Source organism: Entelurus aequoreus, linkage group LG03 (assembly GCF_033978785.1).
Source record: "Entelurus aequoreus isolate RoL-2023_Sb linkage group LG03, RoL_Eaeq_v1.1, whole genome shotgun sequence".
NCBI classification, from domain to species: Eukaryota; Metazoa; Chordata; class Actinopteri; order Syngnathiformes; family Syngnathidae; genus Entelurus; species Entelurus aequoreus.
Genome location: NC_084733.1, coordinates 9,941,259 through 9,964,787, shown reverse-complemented (window position 1 = coordinate 9,964,787; position 23,529 = coordinate 9,941,259). Strand labels below are relative to the sequence as shown.

Genomic DNA, 23,529 nt, shown 5'->3' with positions numbered 1-23,529 from the left:
TCGCGCCGACGCGTGCACGCGCGAGGTCTCGTCGATCGCTGGGGGTTTTTTTTAGTTAAAAAACCACTCTGGTATGTAGGAGGGACGAGACCTCACATCCTGTTTTTTGTTTTTGTTTTTTTAATAAAAACTTCACAAATTAAATAGAATAATAAAAAAAAAAAAAAAACCGATCAAGTTCGAGTTTGCAGGGAAATGTATTCTTTTTTCTGGTTGGTCACTTGTTGCTAGGCAGATCTGACTAGCTCAATTATGACATCCCCTTTTGTTCAATTAAAAAAGTTATTCTGTTGTCAATTCTCAATTAGAACATATTTGAAGCGTTGATCTATTTCCATCCATCCATCCATTTTCTACGACTTGTCCAGGGTGTACACCACCTTCCGCCCGATTGCAGCTGAGATAGGCTCCAGCACCCCCCGCGATCCCGAAAGGGATAAGCGGTAGAAATGGATGGATGGCATCCATTTTCTACCGCTTGTACATATTCCGTACAATTGACCACTAAATGGTAACACCCCAATAAGTTTTTCCAACGTGTTTAAGTCGGGGTCCATGTTAATCAATTCATGGTAAAGAGATCAATGTCAGAAGTGGGATTTGAACCCACGCCTCCAACCAGAGACCAGAATTCCCAAGCAGGGAAGGTGTGACCTTGAGTCTGGCGCCTTACACCAGTGGTGTCCAAAGTGCGGCCCGAGGGCCATTTGTGGCCCCGAGCTAATTTGTTAACGGCCCCCGGCACATTCAGAAAATACTATAATCAAAAATAAAAACATAAAAATGTGTAATAAAAGAGTAAACAGTTGAAATGTAACAAGTAAAAAGTTGCAATGTTGACACTAATAACACAAAGCTGCCATGCGGACTGTTATTGACCTATTGAAGGCTCCAATTACTTCACATGAACAATTCCACTTTGAAAATTTTGGGGGGGAAATATTGCATATTTTGTGCGACAAAAAGTTTTCTTTCACAAAAAGGGCATCAAACAAACAAAAAAATATGAAAAAAATAATAAAATCTTACAATCAACAGATCTACAGACTTAAGCGTTAAAAGTAAAAAATATAAATATAAATTTGGCTTATTTTTACTCTTTTTCTTTTTTTATTGTTATGAATTATTGACCTATTTAAGGCTCCAATTACTTCACATCAAATATTCCACTTTGAAATGTTTTGGGGGAAAATGTTGCATAGTTTGTGTGTTTGCCATATAAATAAGGGTTTTGACATAAAAGGGCTTAAACATAAGAACAACATTTTTAAAAACTTTATAACGACAGACAGACCAGAGGATGATCTCGAGATTTAAGCGTTGAATAGAAATAAAATAAAATTAAAAAAATATTACTTATTTCTTACATTTTTATGACTGAAACCCTCCCGGGTACCGGGGACCAAACTTGAGAAAAGCCACAAAGGTTAAAAAAAAAACCTATATATTGTATTGGTTTTAAAAAAGGAAAAAATATCAAAATGGCCCCCACATGCTTTGATTTTTTTAGTCTGCGGCCCTCAGTAGAAAAAGTTTGGACACCCCTGCCTTAGACCTTTCGGGGTTGCAGGGGGTGCTGGAGCCTATCCCAGCTGCACTCGGGCTGAAGGCGGGGTACACCATGGACAAGTCGCCACCTCATCACAGGGCCAACACAGATAGACAGACAACATTCACACTCACATTCACACACTAGGGCCAATTTAGTGTTTCAGTAGTTTAAACGTTTGAGGACATTTCAAATATCAAATAAATAATGATTAAAATCCTTAAAAAAATCCGCCTAGGGATCCCCCGGGAAGAGCTGGATGAAGTGGCTGGGGAGAGGAAAGTCTGGCCTTCCCTGCTTAGGCTTCTGCCCCCGCGACCCGACCTCAGATAAGCGGAAGAAGATGGATGGATGGATGGATGGATGGATCCTTAAGTTTTTTTAAGGGTGTAGAAACATTATTTTTCAAAATACATCAGTCCTAAAAATGTAATGCTGTTTTTAATCCTTTAGAAGGCCTTTTGGTCAAATAATGTTTAAATTAGTCAAATAATGCAAATTTCTGCTAATTAAAAACTGTGACATCATTTCATCAGAGTGCGTTCAAAGGGTTAAAATAAATTTTTAAAAAAACATGACATATTTGGTATTTTAGTTTTAGGGCTGAAGCTGTTTGGGGTATGTGAGCAAACAAAAGTAAAAAAAAAAAAAAAAAATATCCAACATGTTTTCTTTAAAAAATAAAGGACTTGTATGTCCTATTTGGCTGTGGGGTATTGTTGAATAACTGCCAATGCATCGCACACCTGTGAAAGAATCGGATATTGACGTTTTAAAATTTGATATGAAAAAAGCTCTCAGTAAAAAGTTATGTATAATGAAGTAAGTTACTGTAGGTAACAACATAAATAATGACCAAAAATACAGCAAAAATGTACTGAAAGGACAAAAAAGACTCCTGAGGGTTAATTCAAAAAGTGAAACTATTATATTATATATATTCAGAGAGCAAAATGTTTTTAAGAATGTATTTCCTTTTTTTTTTTTAATTCAATGAGTATATAGAAATTAAAAAAAATAAAAATAAGTATCTCATGAAAATTGTAAAAAGTCCAATACTGTAAACAACAGTTTTTAGTTATTTTTCTCAAATCAGAAAATGAACTGCATTGTAGTCTGAACTGAACTCCTAAAATCACATAACTTTTGCACAGTACAGTATTCTGATTTATTGAGACACAGATTATTTAGTAGTCTTTCTACTGATTAACTTTCTAAAAGGTGAAGGCTATCATATGCAACTAGCGAGGAGAGATCGCAAAGCCCAACGACCCAAACACTTCAAAACTGGTGTTGGAGTAAATAAAACAAGCTATCATTGAGCCTAGAATGGCCTATGACAACGCTCCGACCTCAACCTCAGGGAAAAGAGTTCAGAAACATTTGTGTAATAAATTGTATAATCATTCAAAAAAATATGATTGAATTAAAAAAATCAGCATATTTTGTCTTTTTATAATTATATATATATATATATTGTTAAATATAAAAAAAAGGAAGAAACTAATTAAAAATCCTAAATAAGTATCCCCCTTGTACGTCAATTCATGAAGATCTTTCTTGCAAGTGACATTAAAAAAATCACAAAAAAAACACATTTGTATTTCTCAACATACTTGTTTTGCTTTTTCATGTTTTTTCTCCTAACTTTTATGTCTCCTCTTATTGTGCATAATGTCTGCTTTGTGATGACATTTACATTGTTTATTTGTCCACCCTGTTTTCCCGACGCCTTTTATTGGAAGCAACAGTACTGCTCTGATCTCAATAAAGAGCAGGAAACATCTGTGAACGTATGCTGCTGCCAAACCCTGTTGTATTCATTGCAACACAAATAAACATGTTTACTGTACTTCCCTTTGTTACTCATGTACTTCCCTTTGTTACTCATGCAGGCATCAGTGTTACTGTACAATGTCTAATATCCTGCTCTTTGTAGCATGCATTTCAGTAAAACAAATATTTGAATGTACATGTCCTTTGCAAACTACATCATTAATCAGAATCAGAATCAGAATCAGAATAGTTTTATTGCCATTGTTTGAGAACGAGTTCCCAAACTAGGAATTTTTCTTGGTGCAGTCGTGCAACATAAAACACATATAACACATATTTGGTAATAAAAAGAGCTGTAACTGAGCTATCAGTTACAGCAGTTAAAGCATTGTTGTCATTGAAATACTGTGCATACTTTACTGCATTGCACCCTTAATTGGTATTACCAGTACAATATATTTAGAGCTTGTCTGTCAATGGAAATGTTGTAAGTTTGATTCTTATATAGTCTCATCCTTGATCAAAAGATACTGCACTGGTTGGTCCTGATGCTGCGTCACCAGTGTATCATCTGAAAGTTTATAATTAATCACCGATATCAATATTTTCAGACATAATGATGTATCAATAACAAACTAAAGAAGACAATTCTACTAAGCTATTGGGTATTGCAATCCTCATTTGCATAACATCCTGTGTACTGTTAAATGATAGTTGCTGAGATATAATAGAAAGAAAACTATAACCACCTTGAGTTTGCTGACATCTGCTGGTAAACCTGTTTGTGAACAAAATCATCAAATTTCTCCAGGAATTGTGCTGAGTAATCTAATGAAGACCAAATCTGAATAAATCCTGATTATTACATCACATCATATCATCAAAACCACCTAAATATAATCCATTTGGGCTGTGAAGTTGTTGTTTTTTCCAAGGCTGACATTTGACTGGATGCTTGATAGGTGTGATGCTGTAATCACCATTTCCATAGTCAACATGAGAGCAGAATAATATTCTGAATCCTTGCAGATAATACATTTAAAAGTGATGACTCATGACAATCAGTGAAAATGCAAAAGCTCATGGTGGCATTCTCTGGTGCAGGGGTTCTTAACCTTTTTGACCTCGGGGCCCAACTTTTCCAATACATTTTCCGCTCAAATGATAACAGTGAGTATTTAATCGTATTCAATAAATATATCTAACCTACTTACAGTTTAAAACCTTATGAAATTCTATGAAAGCATGTGTTGATCACAAAGATGATTATTTATCTGACACACAAACCCTAGACCAGGGGTGGGCCAAACCTTCACCATACAAAGAGCCATTGAGCCCATTTCTATGGAAGTAGTATTCTCTCACATCAACTTATGTATATCTATATGATATTAATACATATGCATATATTAATAAATATACAAATACAAATACAAATGTTATATACAAATAAATAAGTAACTTTTATAAGTAAACAAATATTTTTAAATATATTTTGGACATTTGAAAATATATACAAATGAAATTTATAAATATAAAAATGGGACATACAAATAAAATAAGAATTTGTATAAATAAACGTGTATTTATAATTTTATTTTTGAGATTGTAATATAAATATGCTTGATTTTGTATTTGTATTGAATTTGCATATGTGGATCGCCTTTTTGCTTTTGTGTTGATGAGACATTCCTACCACAAACCAGATGCACAAATAAATGTGACCTACACACTCCCCTGAACAACCAGCAGACGGCACTGCAGCCAGAGCGGTCTGGGTCACAGAGCATTATATGCATTATATGCAAAATGGCCAGAGTTCTCTGCACAAAAACAATCCACGTCTTTAGAGAGAGAACGCACAACGGGCCTGAGCTAGCTAACGTTAGGGTTGTATTAGCTAATGCTAATTTATCCAGTTAATCTGAAAGACAGTGCTAGCTGCTTTTTTTTTACTGTATTGTAGTAGAATTTCTGACCTTTGAACTATATTTCATGTCTGTCAAAAATGTACGCTCATTTGATTTCTCTTCTATTCTGTGCCATTGAATGGACCGGGTGAGGGACAAAGTTGAATATGAAGTCGTGCCAACCTGTCTACAGAATGTTTTGATTGTCTAAGTATGATTAAGGGATTCAAGGATGTTGCAAAACAAACATGTCGAAAACCACAAAACCGTGACGCACAAGGAAAACAGACTGACGCACGAAGAAACAGATAAAAATGGCCAGGAGACCAGGACTCGAGAGAGATTGCTTTTTTGTGTGTCCTCCAGAGGTCGTCTGTTTGTTTGCAGGGACAAAACAATCCAACTTATGCACTTTTGACTATGAGTAAATAAACTTGTTGTACTAAATTCACTTTTGTTGCTGTTTAAGCTTTGGACAATCCACTACAGAATCAATGCCGTTTAATGACCTTGTCTCGATGTAGATACTGATCTCTTATCAGTGCAATGTGTGTCAGTCAAATAATCCCAAAAGTCATGTCGTAATATGACCCTCCCTAGTGTGCCTCTGATTGGCTCGCCAGTGTCTGACCACGTCTGTGACCCAGACCGCTTTTGCTGCAGTGCCCACTGCTGGTTGTAGGTCACATTTATTTGTGCATTTGGTTTGTGGTAGGAATGTCTCATCGACACTAAAGCGAAAAAGCGATTCACATAGGCAAATTCAATACAAATACAAATACAAAATCAAGCATATTTATATTCAAATCTCAAAAATATATTTACAAATACACGTTTATTAATACAAATTATTGATTTATTTGTATATCACATTAGTATTTGTATTTTTATATTTATTAATATATGCATTTGTATTAATATCATATTGATATATATATATATAAGTTGATGTGAGACAATTCTACTTCCATACATTTCCCACCAAATAAATGTCACAGAGAGCCGCAAACTCTGTTTGATCCCTACATTGACAATAACGCCATTTAGAGTTTCACTACACTTATGAAATAGCATTTATGAAATCAAACACTAGACAGAAAACGACTCACCAAGTTTATTTGCCCTGATCAGCTTTCCTCAGCGGTTCCAAAACTGCTATTTTTCGGACATCTCCAGCTGGTATTTTTTCGCAAATGCTGTGTGTTTGTTCTGGAAATGTTTTCAACATTTGATTTTGTTGTTGTTTGCTATTTTCTCCCCACATATTAAGCACACACTCGAACCAACCTCGTCAACAGTGAAGGCAAATGAATCTGTACATGAAGCATTAAATGTTGTATTTTCCATCAATTGCTAGCTAACCGGATGTTGACACACACACACACACACACACACACACACACACACACACACTCACACACACACACACACACACACACACACACACACACACACACACACACACACACACACACACACACACACACACACACACACACACACACACACACACACACACACACACACACACACACACACGGCAGGGGGCATTTGGGGCCTCATTAACTCTTCCTACAACAAGTGGACCTCCTACGTGTATGCGTAGTATGTCACAAAAGTAAGTACAGTACTCTTACATTTGAGTATATCTTGTTGCTATAGAAAGTACACTTTGATGTACTTAAGAGTAGTCAGTGTACAGCAGTATAGATGTATAGATGGACATACAATCAATATTGTGTGAATATATGACAACACAAGTGAGTCGAAAGATAATTGTGTTAGTCTTCAGTTAAGGATGCGGCTAGTAATGCCATGGTCTAGGGATGCACGAGTGCTGCTGACACTGGATAGAGCTGTGGTTCATTTAGTGAAGGATGACTTTCAACATTTGCTTGGCAACAAAAGATGACACATAGGGGGTGTGACATACATTTCGATCAACAAAATATTAAATTACGTTTTATTTTTAAATTACAAGATCACAGAACTCTCCAAAATAACAACTGTAACATTAAAATAAACTAACTAAATAAAATAGAATCAATTACAATTAAATAGCCATTATTTAGTGGACATTTTGGTAACACTTTAGTATGGGGAACATATTCACTATTAATTAGCTGCTTATTAAAGTAACAAAAACTTAATTTAGAGTTATTTGGACAATAGGGGAACATATAAGGGTTGGGGTTAGGGTTACTAATAAGCAATAATTCTGAGGTTATTGAGGGAAGACTCTTAGTTAATGGCTTACTGGTTGTATAATAAGGCCATGCAGAATAAGGCATTAATAAGTACTTAATAATGACCAATTAGGAGCCAATATGTTACTAATTAGCATGTTAATAAGCAACTAATTAATGGTGAATGTGTTCCCCATACTAAAGTGTTACCGAAATTTTGTGTCAAACCTGCAGGTCAGAGGCGTCAAAGAGCCGCGGGTTGCAGATCCCTGCCCTAGGCTTACTGTAGGTCAGGCTGATTAGGAAAATACATTATAACCAAATATATGGCATAAAAAGGGACTCATAAATAACCAACGGAAAATGAATTCACATGCAATTATGTTGTGCTGAAATAAGTAAACTAAATTATTAATGAATATGTTTCTCAACTAAACTGTCAATACAATTGCAAATAAAAATACAGCTTCTGCCTATGACTTTAGCTCCAGACATCTTCGGTTGCCATTACTGCCATATGTGATATAAAAGTGTATTACAACTGAGTACCGCTGCGGACCACAGCTAAAAAGCAGGGGGCATTCACGGCCCCAAAATGGGCCGTGGCCTTATAGAAGGTGGGATAAAGATTCATATTCGTGCTGGGTGCTAAATTGCTGATCAGGTCAGTATATAGTATGTATGTCAGATGGGTGCGTGGATGCACATGAAACGGGTTACACCGAAACCAAAGCAGGGTCTCGCACTGGACGCCCTTTAAGGCGTTGCGCCAAAAAAGAACAACAACAACATGCCGCAATTTACAGGCCTCTGGCAACACATTTCTTCTTTATTCAGAGATAAGATGTGTCAACATCCAGCATGACAAAAAATTGTACAAAGTTCACAATTTATAAATGAAAATATCACCGCAACTTGTGATCTCACACATTTATAGCAAAATTAAAATGTCAACAAATCCATGCTGTGTCGTACAAAAATAAATCAAACTTCAGTTCCACAGAGAGCACGATAGTTTGTACAAAATCCAGTCTTTGTGAACCTTTCCAAATGAAACGGTGTAAATAAACTTGGATGATCTCCACAATATTTTCCTCAAAATGAAAAATTGTAACCATCTTTTTTTTGTGTTCACTTTTTCAGATGTCCTTATGTCAGAAGAGCAGTTTGTGCTTTACTAATCCCCCTTTTTCCCCCACTTGGACTGATAATGAGGATGAATCCAAAAAACTTGTACTAGCTATTTACTCTACTGAAGCGTCACTATATTGGCAAAGAAGCTGCAGACACGATGCTGTGGGAAAATGCAGTCATGGATGATGTCACCCGGAAGAGGATGACAAAGTTCATTCGATGAGATTCAGCTGCATTCGCTCCGGACAAGGCAAATTCTGCTGACTGGATTGTGTCACCACCCCAAAAAGGTCTTGTTTTGATTTTTTTCTTTCAAACCTTGAATTGATTGACTATACTTTATTCCTTTGTACAGTGATTAGATATAAAGTGCTGCTGGGGGACAACTTCATCATCCTAAACATAGCAAAAATGAACAATGCTTTTACACTCGCGTACAGTACGACTGCTATGATTATAGTCATCCTCTTCCCTGTTCTTCCTTTTTCCCCCCGTGGTACTAAATCCACACAGTGGCTCCAAACTGTTAGTTACTCCAATTCTGTGCCAAAGAGGTCACCTGGAAAATTGCACGCCGCCGTTTGTAAGGATAATATCTTCAAGGACAAGTGCAAATAGTGGACTGGCACATAAGTGGGGACAGTGACCCTGTAAGTCCCGCTGTCTATAAATACTCTTTACAAAAGCCTCCTTTTCGTCCCTCGGGTTACTGCTTTTTAGTTCTGTAAGAACATCAAAACATGGAAACGAAGGTGTCCCTGTGCAAAATCTTACAGAAAAAAAATGTCTTTCCTTTCACTTCCAGAACTCAATCAGGTTTCCTCTGCTTTTTAAAAACATTTCGTATTAAAAGATTTGTATAAAAATCAATATTTTACATTTTGTATTAAAAAGATTAGTTTTGCCTCGCTTTGCTTATAAACGAGAAATTGCATACATTTTTTTCCTTCCCCTTACAGATTGTATCTCGTAACTACAATAAAAAAAAAAGCTTTTCATATTGCTGCGATATTCCAGCAAACAGGTCAGATTTGATATGCAAGGAAGGCTCTGTCATTGTCTTTACACAACGTTTGTGTTGGAGTGAATATATATATATATATATATGTATATATATATATATATATATATATATATATATATATATATATATATATATATATATATATATATATATATATATATATACACACATATATATATATATATATATATATATATATATATATATATATATATATATATATATATATATATATATATATATATATATACACACACACATATATATATATATATATATATATATATATATATATATATATATATATATATATATATATATATATATATATATATATATATATATACACACTACCGTTCAAAAGTTTGGGGTCACATTGAAATGTCCTTATTTTTGAAGGAAAAGCACTGTACTTTTCAATTAAGATAACTTTAAACAAGTCTTAACTTTACAGAAATAGACTCTATACATTGCTAATGTGGTAAATGACTATTTTAGCTGCAAATGTCTGGTTTTTGGTGCAATATCTACATAGGTGTATAGAGGCCCATTTCCAGCAACTATCACTCCAGTGTTCTAATGGTACAATGTGTTTGCTCATTGGCTCAGAAGGCTAATTGATGATTAGAAAACCCTTGTGCAATCATGTTCACACATCTGAAAACAGTTTAGCTCGTTACAGAAGCTACAAAACTGACCTTCCTTTGAGCAGATTGAGTTTCTGGAGCATCACATTTGTGGGGTCAATTAAACGCTCAAAATGGCCAGAAAAAGAGAACTTTCATCTGAAACTCGACAGTCTATTCTTGTTCTTAGAAATGAAGGCTATCCAAACTTTTGAACGGTAGTGTATATATATATATATATATATATATATATATATATATATATATATATATATATATATATATATATATATATACACACACATATATACATTTATATATATATATATATATATATATATATATATATATATATATATATATATATATATATATATATATATATACACACATATATACATTTATATATACATATATACATATACATACATATATATATATATATATATATATATATATATATATATATATATATATATATATATATATATATATATATATATATATATATATATATATATAATTCAGGTCATTGTCGTCTCAAGCCATCACAACTGGACTGGTCAAGACTGTAGTCTCAGCTGTCCTATATAGTCTGGAGAGGACGAGAGCTGCCCTATCCAGTTTCCCCTCTTGCCTGAGCAGGATTGTTTATTATTAGCTCTATCTTGATTCACCTTTTATTCGATTCCCCTCTCATCAGGCTCCATCAAATATTGCTCACAGAACTCTGGTCTGAGCTGTCCTGTCTTGTCTTTGGGCACGTCCTAGTCTTTAAACATAAATGGATGAACCGTACTATAGTCTTAACTGTCCCATCTTGTCTTTGGGTTGATCTGATGAAGTTTTTACGGTTGAAAGTGGAAACTAGATAGGACAGCTCTAGTCTGAGCTGTTCAATCTCCCTTGCTCTCTTATTTGTTTACCCTCTCATCTGAGCAGGCTTCACCAGTTTATATCCAAAGAACAGTCACATTTAATATTTGAGCATAGTTTAATTAAACCTGCTCAGCTGTAGTCTGAGCTGTCCTAAGTAGCATTTAAACATAAATGGATGAAGCCTGCTCAGCTGCCCTATCTAGTCTTTAAGCATGAACTGATGAAGCATGTCTGGATGAGAGGGGAAACTAGATAGGACAGCAGAGACTAGAGCTGTACTACAGGTTTCCTCTCATTAGAGCAGGCTTCATCAGTTCATGCCCATGTAACTCTAGTCTGAGCTCTCCTATCTAGTCTGCGAGCATGAACTGATCTAAGCTGTTTTATCTAGTCTGGAGGAGAGTAGAGCTGCCCTATCTAGTCACCTTTCTCATTCATTTTCCATTTCATCCGAGCATGCTTCATCAGTTCATGCCTAAAGAACACTAGTCAGAGCTGTCTTATCTAGTCTTCAAGCATAAGTGGATGAATCTTGCTCAGCTCTAGCAGCCCTATCTAGTCCTTGGGCATGAACTGAGGAAGCCTGCCAGGACGAGAGGGGAAACTAGATAGGATAGCTCTAGTATGAGCTGTCCTATCTAGTCTTTTAGCATGAATTGATTGAATCTGCTTGGCTGTAGTCTGAGCTGTCCAGTCTAGCCTTTTGGCATGAACAGAATCAGCCTGCTTGGATAAAGTTAAAGTACCACTGATAGTCACACGCACACTAGGTGTGGTGAAGTTAACCTCTGCATTTGACCCATCCGGGGATGGATGAGGGGAGCAGTGAGCAGCAGCGGTGGCCGCGCCCGGGAATCATTTGGGTGATTTAACCCCCAATTCCAACCCTTGATGCTGAGTGCCAATCAGGGAGGTAATGGGTCCCATTTTTACAGTCTTTGGTATGACTCGGCCGGGGTTTGAACGCACAACCTTCCGATCTCAGGGCAGACACTCTAACCACAAGGCCACTGGTTAAGAGAGGAAACTAGATAGGAAAGCTGTAGTTCAGGACCCATCTAGTCTTTGAGCATGAATTGATTATACCTGCTAGGCTTTAGTCTGAGCTGTCCAAGTTAATCTTTGAGCATGGACCCCGAAAACGTGCTCAGCTTTAGTCTGAGTTGTCTTTCTAGCCTGGAGAAGAGTAGAGCGACCATATCTAGTCACCCCTCTTATTCATTTTCCCTCCCAGGCTTCGTCAGTTAGTCAAAATAATTGTATTCGGAGCTGTCCTCTAGTCTTTAAGCATAATAAGATATAGTATGAGCTGTCCTGTCTAGTCTTTGAGCATGAATTATGAATTGATTAAAACTTGCTTGATTGTGGTCTAAGCTGTCCTGTCTAGTCTTTGGGCATGAACTGGTGAAGTCTGCTTGGATGAGAGGGGAAATTGATAAGAGAGGACAGCAACTATAGCTGTCCTATCTAGTCTTTAAACATGACCTGATGAGTCCTGCTCTGATGACAGGCCAAACCTATTTCAAGACAACCTGAACAGTCCAGTTGTGCATTCAATAGCCTGAGAATGAGTTTGATATTTTTTGATGAGGTGCATGCCACCTTACATGCGCCGCACTGATTTGTTCCCATGGGAATTAATTTGCTCTCCTAAATAACGGGATTTCCACCATCGGGTTTCCGTGTAATGATGTTTACAATATAACTGCTCATACATACATTCATCCATACGTCCGGTCAGTTTCCTCTCCAAACTCATCTTCAGCACCAATGAAAAATTCCCCCATTTCAGCTACACATTTTTTTGTAGATTAAAAAGAAAACACAAACATTTTTCAAGCATTGTCAAAAAATAAAGTAATTTGCAAGCCAGTTCTTGCCCTTGAACTCTACAAGCAATACATAGAAGAAAACAAAGAAAATTTAAAACCACCCGTTGAGGTGAAACATTGTTATAGTTCCTCTTCTCATGTTTTTGTGTCCGTGTCGAGCTCAGCTTTTTGTTTTTGTCATCTAAAATGCTTTGTGGTCGAGCAATAAAAAGAACGCATGTTCAGTTAGAATCAGCTTACTGTTCAGTAATATACACTAAAATGTGCATATGTGAGCAGCTAGAAACATTACATGGCGCAATGTCAGCTCATATGAAAACGTACAAAATGTCCTCAAAAACTATTTTGCTGCTTTACACTTGTATGTCCTTCCTTGAAGCAAGACCCCAAAAAGAAAAGGCGTTGTCTCAATGTCTCTCTCTAAGCATAATACCTCTGGGTTTCTTAAAGAATTCCGAATATATAACACTGTACATTATATGTAACTGCTCTGCATCAAGGAGATGAAACCTTCACTTGTGGACTCTGAGACGCCGCCCACACTTTGCATGGATAAACAGGAAGCTCCTTTGTCCAAAATAGTTACACTTGGATCCCTTGGACCGCCTGCTTGATGTTGTCCAACAAGGCTTTGTTTTCTGGACTGTGGTATTGGTCCTGGACATTGTACATGTCCGTTAGAGAGGTCACATAGGCATCAAAGTTCTGTTCGATTGGCTCCTGGGATATCCAAAAACACAACATGACACAATTAGAGGGAAAGATGCAAACAGACAAGTACATTTAACAACACATCTTTAATTGTTACATCATTAAAACTGTCTGTAGTTACAGTGGGCACTACTAGCGGTGTCCCAACCCGATATTGGGGAATTCGGATAATGGTTCGATATCAGCAAAAAAAGTATGGAATGATATTGCCTTGCATCTAAAATCTCCTATACAACAGTGTTAATTTTGACAGGAGTTTTTAATGTAGTCTTAGACATAATCATTTGATGACAATGTATAATTTTAAGTCATTTAAATTGATTCCATAGTTTTAGTCAACAACATTTTTTTTTTTTTTTTAATCTTTTTATTTTTTTGTATCTTTTTTCATTTTTTTGTATCTTTTAAAAAAAATCTTGGTACCAATGTTTTTATGTTTTTTTATGTGTCATCTATGAATTTGCACTTAATGGGTTTGCTTGCAATTTCGTTGTACAATTCACAATGACAATAAAGATATTCTATTCTATTCTACACAACATTTAAGTTACAGTAAAATTGGTCGACTAGAATATAAAGTATAAAAGGTATGGCCTCTTTCAAGCTTATTTGAAAGCACTTTTATTTAGACTACCTGCAGATAAGTAGAATTATCTTATGGTCAGGAATCATGTAGTTAGTCGTTTTTTGCTCCAAAGGTCAATGCCAATAAATATACTTCAGGCACTTTTTCTATTTTTTTCAATGCTACGTCTCTGCCAAAGCAGGTATCTCTATTTTATGCTGCAGCTGTCACATGTACTGTAATATTGTACATGGTAATTATTATATATTGTATATCTGATATAAATGTATATATATAGACATCTATCCATCCATCCATCCATCCATCTTCTTCCGCTTATCCGAGGTCGGGTCGTGGGGGCAGCAGCCTAAGCAGGGAAGCCCAGACATTCCTCTCCCCAGCCACTTCGTCCAGCTCTTCCCGGGGGATCCAGAGGCGTTCCCAGGCCAGCCGGGAGACATAGTCTTCCCAACGTGTCCTGGGTCTTCCCCGTGGCCTACTACCGGTTGGACGTGCCCTAAACACCTCCCTAGGGAGGCGTTCGGGTGGCATCCTGACCAGATGCCCGAACCACCTCATCTGGCTCCTCTCGATGTGGAGAAGCAGCGGCTTTACTTTGAGCTCCCCCCGGATGGCAGAGCTTCTCACCCTATCTCTAAGGGAGAGCCCCGGCACCCGGCGGAGGAAACTCATTTCGGCCGCTTGTATCTGTGATCTTGTCCTTTCGGTCATAACCCAAAGCTCATGACCATAGGTGAGGATGGGAACGTAGATCGACCGGTAAATTGAGAGCTTTGCCTTCCGGCTCAGCTCCTTCTTCACCACAACGGTTCTATACAGCGTCCGCATTACTGAATACGCCGCACCAATCCGCCTGTTGATCTCACGATCCACTCTTCCCTCACTCGTGAACAAGACTCCGAGGTACTTGAACTCCTCCACTTGGGGCAGGGTCTCCTCCCCAAACCGGAGATGGCACTCCACCCTTTTCCGGGCGAGAACCATGGACTCGGACTTGGAGGTGCTGATTCTCATCCCAGTCGCTTCACACTCGGCTGCGAACCGATCCAGTGAGAGCTGAGGATCCTGGCCAGATGAAGCCATCAGGACCACATCATCTGCAAAAAGCAGAGACCTAATCCTGCAGCCACCAAACCGGATCCCCTCAATGCCTTGACTGCGCCTAGAAATTCTGTCCATAAAAGTTATGAACAGAATCGGTGACAAAGGGCAGCCTTGGCGTAGTCCAACCCTCACTGGAAACGGGTCCGACTTACTGCCGGCAATGCGAACCAAGCTCTGACACTGATCGTACAGGGAGCGGACCACCACAATCAGACAGTCCGATAACCCATACTCTCTGAGCACTCCCCACAGAACTTCCCGAGGGACACGGTCCAAAATGCCTTCTCCATGTCCACAAAGCACATGTAGACTGGTTGGGAGAACTCCCATGCACCCTCAAGGACCCTGCCGAGAGTATAGAGCTGGTCCACAGTTCCACGACCAGGACGAAAACCACACTGTTCCTCCTGAATCCGAGGTTCGATTATCCGGCGTAGCCTCCTCTCCAGTACACCTGAATAAACCTTACCGGGAAGGCTGAGGAGTGTGATCCCCCGGTCTCCTTCTTAAAGAGAGGAACCACCATCCAGGTCTGCCAATCCAGAGGTACCGCCCCCGATGTCCACGAGATGCTGCAGAGTCTTGTCAACCAAGACATCCCCATAGCATCCAGAGCCTTAAGGAACTCCGGGCGGCTCTCGTCCAACACCTGGGGCCTTGCCACCGAGGAGCTTTTTAACTACCTCAGCAACCTCAGCCCCAGAAATAGGAGAGCCAACCACAGATTCCCCAGGCACTGCTTCCTCATAGGAAGATGTGTTGGTGGGATTGAGGAGGTCTTCGAAGTATTCCCTCCACCGATCCACAACATCTGCAGTCGAGGTCAGCAAAACACCATCCGCACCATACACTGTGTTGACAGTGCACTGCTTCCCCTTCCTGAGGCGGCGGATGGTGGTCCAGAATCACTTCAAAGCCGTTTGGAAGTCGTTTTCCATGGCTTCCCTGAACTCCTCCCATGTCCGAGTTTTTGCCTCTGCGACCGCTGAAGCCGCACACCGCTTGGCCTGTCGGGACCTGTCCGCTGCCTCCGGAGTCCTATGAGCCAAAAGAACCAGATAGGACTCTTTCTTCAGCTTGACGGCATCCCTCACCACCGGTGTCCACCAACGTGTTCTAGGATTACCGGCACGACAGGCACCAACTACCTTGTGGGCACAGCTACAATCAGCCGCCTCGACAATAGAGGTGTGGAACATGGTCCACTCGGACTCAATGTCCAGCACCTCCCTCGTGACATGTTCAAAGTTCTTCCGGAGGCGGGAATTGAAACTCTCTCTGACAGGAGACTCTGCCAGACATTCCCAGCAGACCCTCACAATGTGTTTGGGCCTGCCAGGTCTGTCCGGCATCCTCCCCCACCATCGCAGCCAACTCACCACCAGGTGGTGATCGGTAGAAAGCTCCGCCACTCTCTTCACCCGAGTGTCCAAAACATGAGGCTGCAAATCCGATGACACAACTACAAAGTCGATCATGGAACTGCGGCCTAGGGTGTCCTGGTGCCAAGTGCACATATGGACACCCTTATGTTTGAACATGGTGTTTGTTATGGACAATCTGTGACGAGCACAAAAGTCCAATAACAAAACACCACTCGGGTTCAGATCCGGGCGGCCATTCATGATCACGCCTCTCCAGGTTTCACTGTCGTTGCCAACATGAGCGTTGAAGTCCCCCAGTAGGACAAGGGAATCACCCAGGGGAGCACTTTCCAGTACTCCCTCGAGTGTAAAAGGGTGGGTACTCTGAACTGCTGTTTGGTGCGTAAGCACAAACAACAGTCAGGACCCGTCCCCCCACCCGAAGGCGGAGGGAGGCTACCCTCTCGTCCACTGAATTGAACTCCAACCTGCAGGCTTGGAGCCGGGGGACAACAAGAATTGCTACCCCAGCTCGTCGCCTCTCACTGCGTGCAATGCCAGTGTGGAAGAGAGTCCAGCCCCTCGCGAGAGAACTGGTTCCAGAGCTCTTGCTGTGTGTCGAAGTGAGTCCGACTATATCCAGCCGGAACTTTTTGACCTCGCGCACTAGCTCAGGCTCCTTCCCCCCCAGCGAGGTGACTTTCCACGTCCCAAGAGCTAGCTTATGTAGCCGAGGATCAGACCGCCAAGTGCCCTGCCTTCGGCTGCCGCCCAGCTCACATTGCACCCGACCTCTTCGGCCCCTCCCATGAGTGGTGAGCTCATTGGAGGGGTGACCCACGTTGCCTCTTCGGACTGTGCCCGGCAGGGACCCAGAGGGGGGGCCCAGGTGACCCGCTTCCGGGCGAGGGAAATCTGAGTCTTTGTTGTTGCATTCCCATAGAAGTCTTCGAGCTGCTCTTTGTCTGATCCCTTACCTAGGACCTGTTTGTCTTGAGAGACCCTACCAGGTGGCATGAAATCCCCCGGACAACATAGCTCCTAGGATCATTGGGACACGCAAACTCCTCTACCACGGTAAGGTGGCAGCTCAGAGAGGAGTTGATATAGACATAATATAATATAATATATCAGTATATATAATATACTGTACATATATTATGTAAATATTACATATATATGTTATATTTTATATCGCTATATTTAGTCTATGTATACCTGCATTGTCCTTTCCATCCTTAAACTTTCCATCATTGTAACTGAGCTACTGTGTGGAACAAATTCCCTTGTGGATCATTAAAGTTTGTCTAAGTCTAAGTCTATCTGTGTGTGCTGTGAAACGGCGTTACGATGTATGCATCCATCGGGAATTTGTTTAGGAGCACAGGAGAACCGGAAGCAGCAAATACACACATAGGGTGAAACAATTTTTATCCATCCATCCATTTTCTACCACCCTGGTTCATTCATTTCTTTAATTATTGATATGATTATTTCATGACTTGATGAATTATTTCATTACTTGATTAATTATTGCTATTTATTGTTTCCTAATCTAACTATGAAATTAATTAATAACATATTCATATCATTATTTAAAGATTAATGTATTTATTTATTATTGGCCCCGTTGGTACTCCATAGACAAGGTCCAAATGGGACAAAATGAAAAACATTTTTTTTTTTTAAATAAATACTTAAGTGTTATTAATTAATGAAGTCAATACATTTTTCATGAAATAATTAAATCAATAATTAATTAAATGATTATGTGATCTGTAGTAGTTGTTCCGTTTTTCCGTGTTGAAAAAGACTTGATGCCGTAATTGCTGCCAAAGTTGCATCACCAAAGTATTGAGCAGAGGATAAGAATACTTACCGGTATGTACAAAAGTACATGTGATTTTTATATTTTTCATATATATTCAACATTTAAATACACATTTTCACATTGTCATTAAGGGCTAGTGTAGAATTTTTTGGATGCACTGTACGTAATAAGTGTCCTTAATTGAACCATAATACCAAACTGAACCAAAATATTGTCTAAAACACAACATCTTTCAATATAAACAAGTGTGACATAATTACAGTTGAATATTACTTACAAATACAAAGTCTCCAAGTCAGATGTGTATTAGAAAAAATAGGTGTCGCCAAAAAACAAACTACCACTCCACTTGAAATTTAGTGACAGCATAAGTCTGTCATATAAAAGTGTTTAAGTGTACAAAATATAAAAAGTATTTACAATAATTCATGCTGATATCATAACACATTCATATCGGTATTGGTCAATACACAATACATCAACCTTGAATGTGCCAGTATAGTCTTCTGTTGAGCCCTACAAAATGTTTATACTACAAGTATTGTACTTATTAGACACTTGCTGTTTGATTGTAACATACATCTTAGTTCTAGTCTTCATCATTACCAAATTTGGAGGTGTTGAAATTGCCATGTAAAATCAATAATGCTAATTAATAGCATGTATATGGCAAATCCAGTGTAAATTGGCATCAAACACGCACATTTTGGAAAAGTACATTTGAGTGTTTTCTATCAGGCATACTTGCTTTGTTGGCATGAAAAAATTGCAACATTACGTCGAGGCAGTTTGGCTGAGTCCTCCCTGATTGCTGCTTGAGTGCTTGTTTACATGATAAATGTTTGAGCCGGCCGAGTCTGCAACTGGACATGATGGCACAAGCAACAAAGGTATTTAATTACGGCACCGTTTGCTTTCAAGTGAATTGATACCTGGTAGTACCGACGAAATTCGGTCGATGTCGATAACAGCAGCGAATTCGCTACCCATCTCTATTTCTTGATGCATTCAAACACCATATCATATTTCAGTGCTCAGACTTTTCTGTATGAATTTTATAGATGGAAAGTTCTGTTAAAAATAAAATAATTAAGGCTTACTTGCTGGTGGAGCTGTAAGCAGCTGTTAGTCCTAAGAAGAGGCTCTTTGTGTGCCAGTGGTTTCTGTAGAAAGAACAAACAAATATTTCCATAAGTCTAAACAAGTGCCATTTATACTTTACAAAGGTAAATATTGTACTAATGCATAAAGTGTTTAGAAGTTTTAGTCTGTCACTCACATTCACAATTATTTTCACAACTTTGTGTAAAAAATAATGGACTGTTCTGTTAATATTCCTCACCCTTGTTTATTGAACAAGCATAAACAAACCCAATATAGGTCCAGATATGCCCAGCAGTTAAATGCATATCAGATATAAAAAATACCCAGATCCTAGCTTTGTGGTATTGGTGACAAAGTAAATAGTAGTATAGTAAGAGTATCATGCAAACTAATGTACAGGATAACTACAATGAATACATTTGCTGAGCAGCTAGAATGTTTTCCCTGTTTTGTGCTTGGTTCTTGTGCTCTGACACACATTTTTAAAAAAGTGCAGTTTCTGTTGAGCTCAAAGTTTCTTTTAGTCCAATAACTTGTTGTGATATCACCCAATGATCATTTTAAATTGTAACACCTGCTAAAATGAAGTTATAGACTAAATTGTAACCTGTAATACAGTGTCAGAGAATCATAATAATATGGTCATTAACTCAAACACAGATATTTTGCAAACATTATATAGTTGACCCTTCCCACAAAGCACTTTAAATTTGCGGATCTTTTTCCCTGTGTGTCCAAACTTTTGGCCTGTGCTGTATATATATATATATATATATATATATATATATATATATATATATATATATATATATATATATATATATATATATATATATATATATATATATATATATATATATATATATATATATATATATATATACAGCACAGGCCAAAAGTTAAGTATATATATATATATATATATATAGCACAGGCCAAAAGTTTGGACACACCTTATCTTCATTCAATGCTTTTTCTTTATTTTCATGACTATTCACATTTTAGATTGTCACAGAAGGCATCAAAACTATGAATGAACACATGTGGAGTTATGCACTTAACAAAAAAGGTGATATAACTGAAAACTTTGTATTCTATTTTTTTTCCAAAATAGCCACCCTTTGCTTTGATACTGCTTTGCACACTCTTGGCATTCTCTCGATGAGCTTCAAGCACACCTGTGAAGTGAACAACATTTCAGGTGACTACCTCTTGAAGCTCATCGAGAGAATGCCAAGAGTGTGTGAAAAAAATAATCAGAGCAAAGGGTGGCTATTTTGAAGAAACCAGAATATAAAACATGTTTTCAGTTATTTAACTTTTTTTGTTAAGTACATAACTTCACATGTGTTCATTTATAGTTTTGAAGCCTTCAGTGACAATCAACAATGTAAATAGTCATGAAAATAAAGAAAACACATTGAAAGAGAAGGTGTGTCCAAACTTTTGGCCTTTACTGTATATATATATATATATATATATATGTGTGTATATATATATATATGTATATACATATACATATATACTGTATATACATATACATATATATATATATATATATATATACTGTATATATATATATATATACACAGTATATATATACATACACTGTATATATAAATATATACTGTATGCATATATACAGAATATACATATATATATGTACAGTATATATACATATATATACACACACACACATATATATATATATATATATATATATATATATATATATATATATATATATATATATATATATATATATATATATATATAAATACAGTAGTGCATTCAAGTAAAACATTTTTTTTTAAATGTTCTTGGATGACATTCTGACAATAAAATTGCATTTATGTCCAAATATTGGGGTCTTTTTTTATTCAATTTAAATTATGCATGCGATTAATAACCTAAGATAACTCATGATTGATACAAATTAAAAAGTGTGATTAATTCAATTAAAAAATGTCATCGTTTGCCAGCCCTACTTATTTTATGCTAACATGATGCTTTTTTCAGTTCTCATGGTGGCCTCTCCTGACTGCACGTCACAGTTAAGTATACCCATGTAGTAGATTAGAACGTTGATGGACAATATATAATAATAAGCACAATAAAAGGGAGGACTAAAATATGATATATACGATACATATGAGATAATGTATGTTTTTCTCTCAGCATTCGCACAATCATGCCTCACATCTGTGCCACAGTCCATGTGTGCGTAAACACGCAATGACTATGAACTGCTACTGTCTAGCTTGCTGCTCCTTGGGGCCCTTACCATATGGGGGAGCTGGGCATTAGCTAAACTGTTAACCAGTGACTGGCTGAGGTTGGCCAGCTCATGCAGGAGAGAGTCATTTTGCTGTTCAATCACCTTGTTTTCCTCCTCCATGGACTTCAAGTTGGACTCCATGGTTGTGATCTGAGGGGTTAGAATGTTCAGAGATGACTTTGGCATTATAAGGATGTACATCACGGCCAGTCGACGTGTTACCTGCGTTCTGAGTTTGATCATGTCCGCTTCCACTTGTGAATTGGATTCACTTAAATCTTTGATTTCTTCATCCAGCTGTTTGAGCTCCTCTTCATGATCCAAGCCTGCAAGTCACAAGTCACAAGTAAGCCTAGTGCATCGCTAAGATTAGATTTATTAGCGATCATTAAAATGACATAATAAAACGCTGCAGCCATGAATTATGAAGGACATTGTGAGTCTGTGAAATATTTGACACAGATCATTTTAGGCAATTAAAAAGAAGAAAGAATCTCACAGACAACTTTGCTCTTATGATCTTTGATATATGGACTTCTACAGTTCACCAAAAACTTAATGAAGTTAATCGGTCCTTAAAATGTTAGTTGATTTACACAAACGTTTCCATCGTCCATGTTGTGTACGTAAGTGCAGCTGGAAATTACCGTTGCTGCCGCGCTGCTGCTTTATTGTGAGCATGTCCACTCCAGAGAGCCTCGCTTTCCTCATGGCGGAAGTGGCACGCGGACAGCCTGACAGACTGGAAGAAGCAGTTAGAAATGCCTTAGAAATAGGGTTTAAAAGGAAAAAAAATGTGTGGAACATTATGGAAAATGTGTGTTTTATAGTTTTACTATTTTGGATGGTTATTTGTATTGTTTCCTAAGGATGATATTGCCACGGACGATACACAAAAATAACTGTATATTTTCATAAAAAGTCGTAATGGATTCAACCAAGCTTATCATATCCTGGTCTTTCCTTCTAAAAATGGGTCATCTTGTATGTTAAGGCAGGTTTTTACATAAAAAAAAAAAAAAAAAAAAAAAAGAGTACTTCATATTAGTCAAAAACCACATTTATGGTTGTATGGCTAATTATTGGGTGAAATACGGTGCGCTACGCTTGTTTTAGTAAAATGATGTGTGCTGCCTTCTGTATCATTAAAGTAATTGTATATTTTAATATATTTGGATAACATTTTTAATATATTTATTAAAATTATAATAATAATTGATTTTAATATATTTTTTTCTGTATAGTTGATCTAGTTGTAGATTTTGTTAAATTTTAATAATAATTGTAATGTATTTAATAATATTTTAATATTAATCTCATCGTACATTTTAATATATTTCAATAATCATTTTGATACATTTAATCATATTTTGATAATAATTTGTATATCTTACTTTTAGTATCATTCAATATCTTAATAATCATTAAGTAAAGCTGTATGTTTTGTCATATTTTACCAATATTGTTATTATTTGTTCATTTATTTACAGTACAGGCCAAAAGTTTGGACACACCTTCTCATTCAATGTGTTTTCTTTATTTTCATGACTATTTACATTGTAGATTGACACTGAAGGCATCAAAACTATGAATGTGCAATTATGTACATAACAAAAAAGGTGAAATAATTGAAAA

The 23,529-nt window shown here is 37.4% G+C and overlaps 1 protein-coding gene across 1 annotated transcript in view; it reads right to left on the bottom strand.

The window, feature by feature from the left end:
• Positions 1-10,836: 10,836 nt before the first annotated feature.
• LOC133646109 (myelin transcription factor 1-like protein) overlaps positions 10,837-23,529 on the bottom strand; it is an 83,948-nt gene continuing 71,255 nt past the window's right edge. The window contains exons 11-15 of the mRNA XM_062041130.1: positions 22,542-22,636; positions 22,117-22,220; positions 21,901-22,044; positions 19,613-19,675; positions 10,837-13,636 (exon numbers count right to left, since the gene is read on the bottom strand). Of these exons, the coding sequence (XP_061897114.1) occupies positions 13,499-13,636; positions 19,613-19,675; positions 21,901-22,044; positions 22,117-22,220; positions 22,542-22,636 (544 nt within the window). The 3' untranslated portion in view covers positions 10,837-13,498. The remainder of the gene's footprint in view (positions 13,637-19,612; positions 19,676-21,900; positions 22,045-22,116; positions 22,221-22,541; positions 22,637-23,529) is intronic.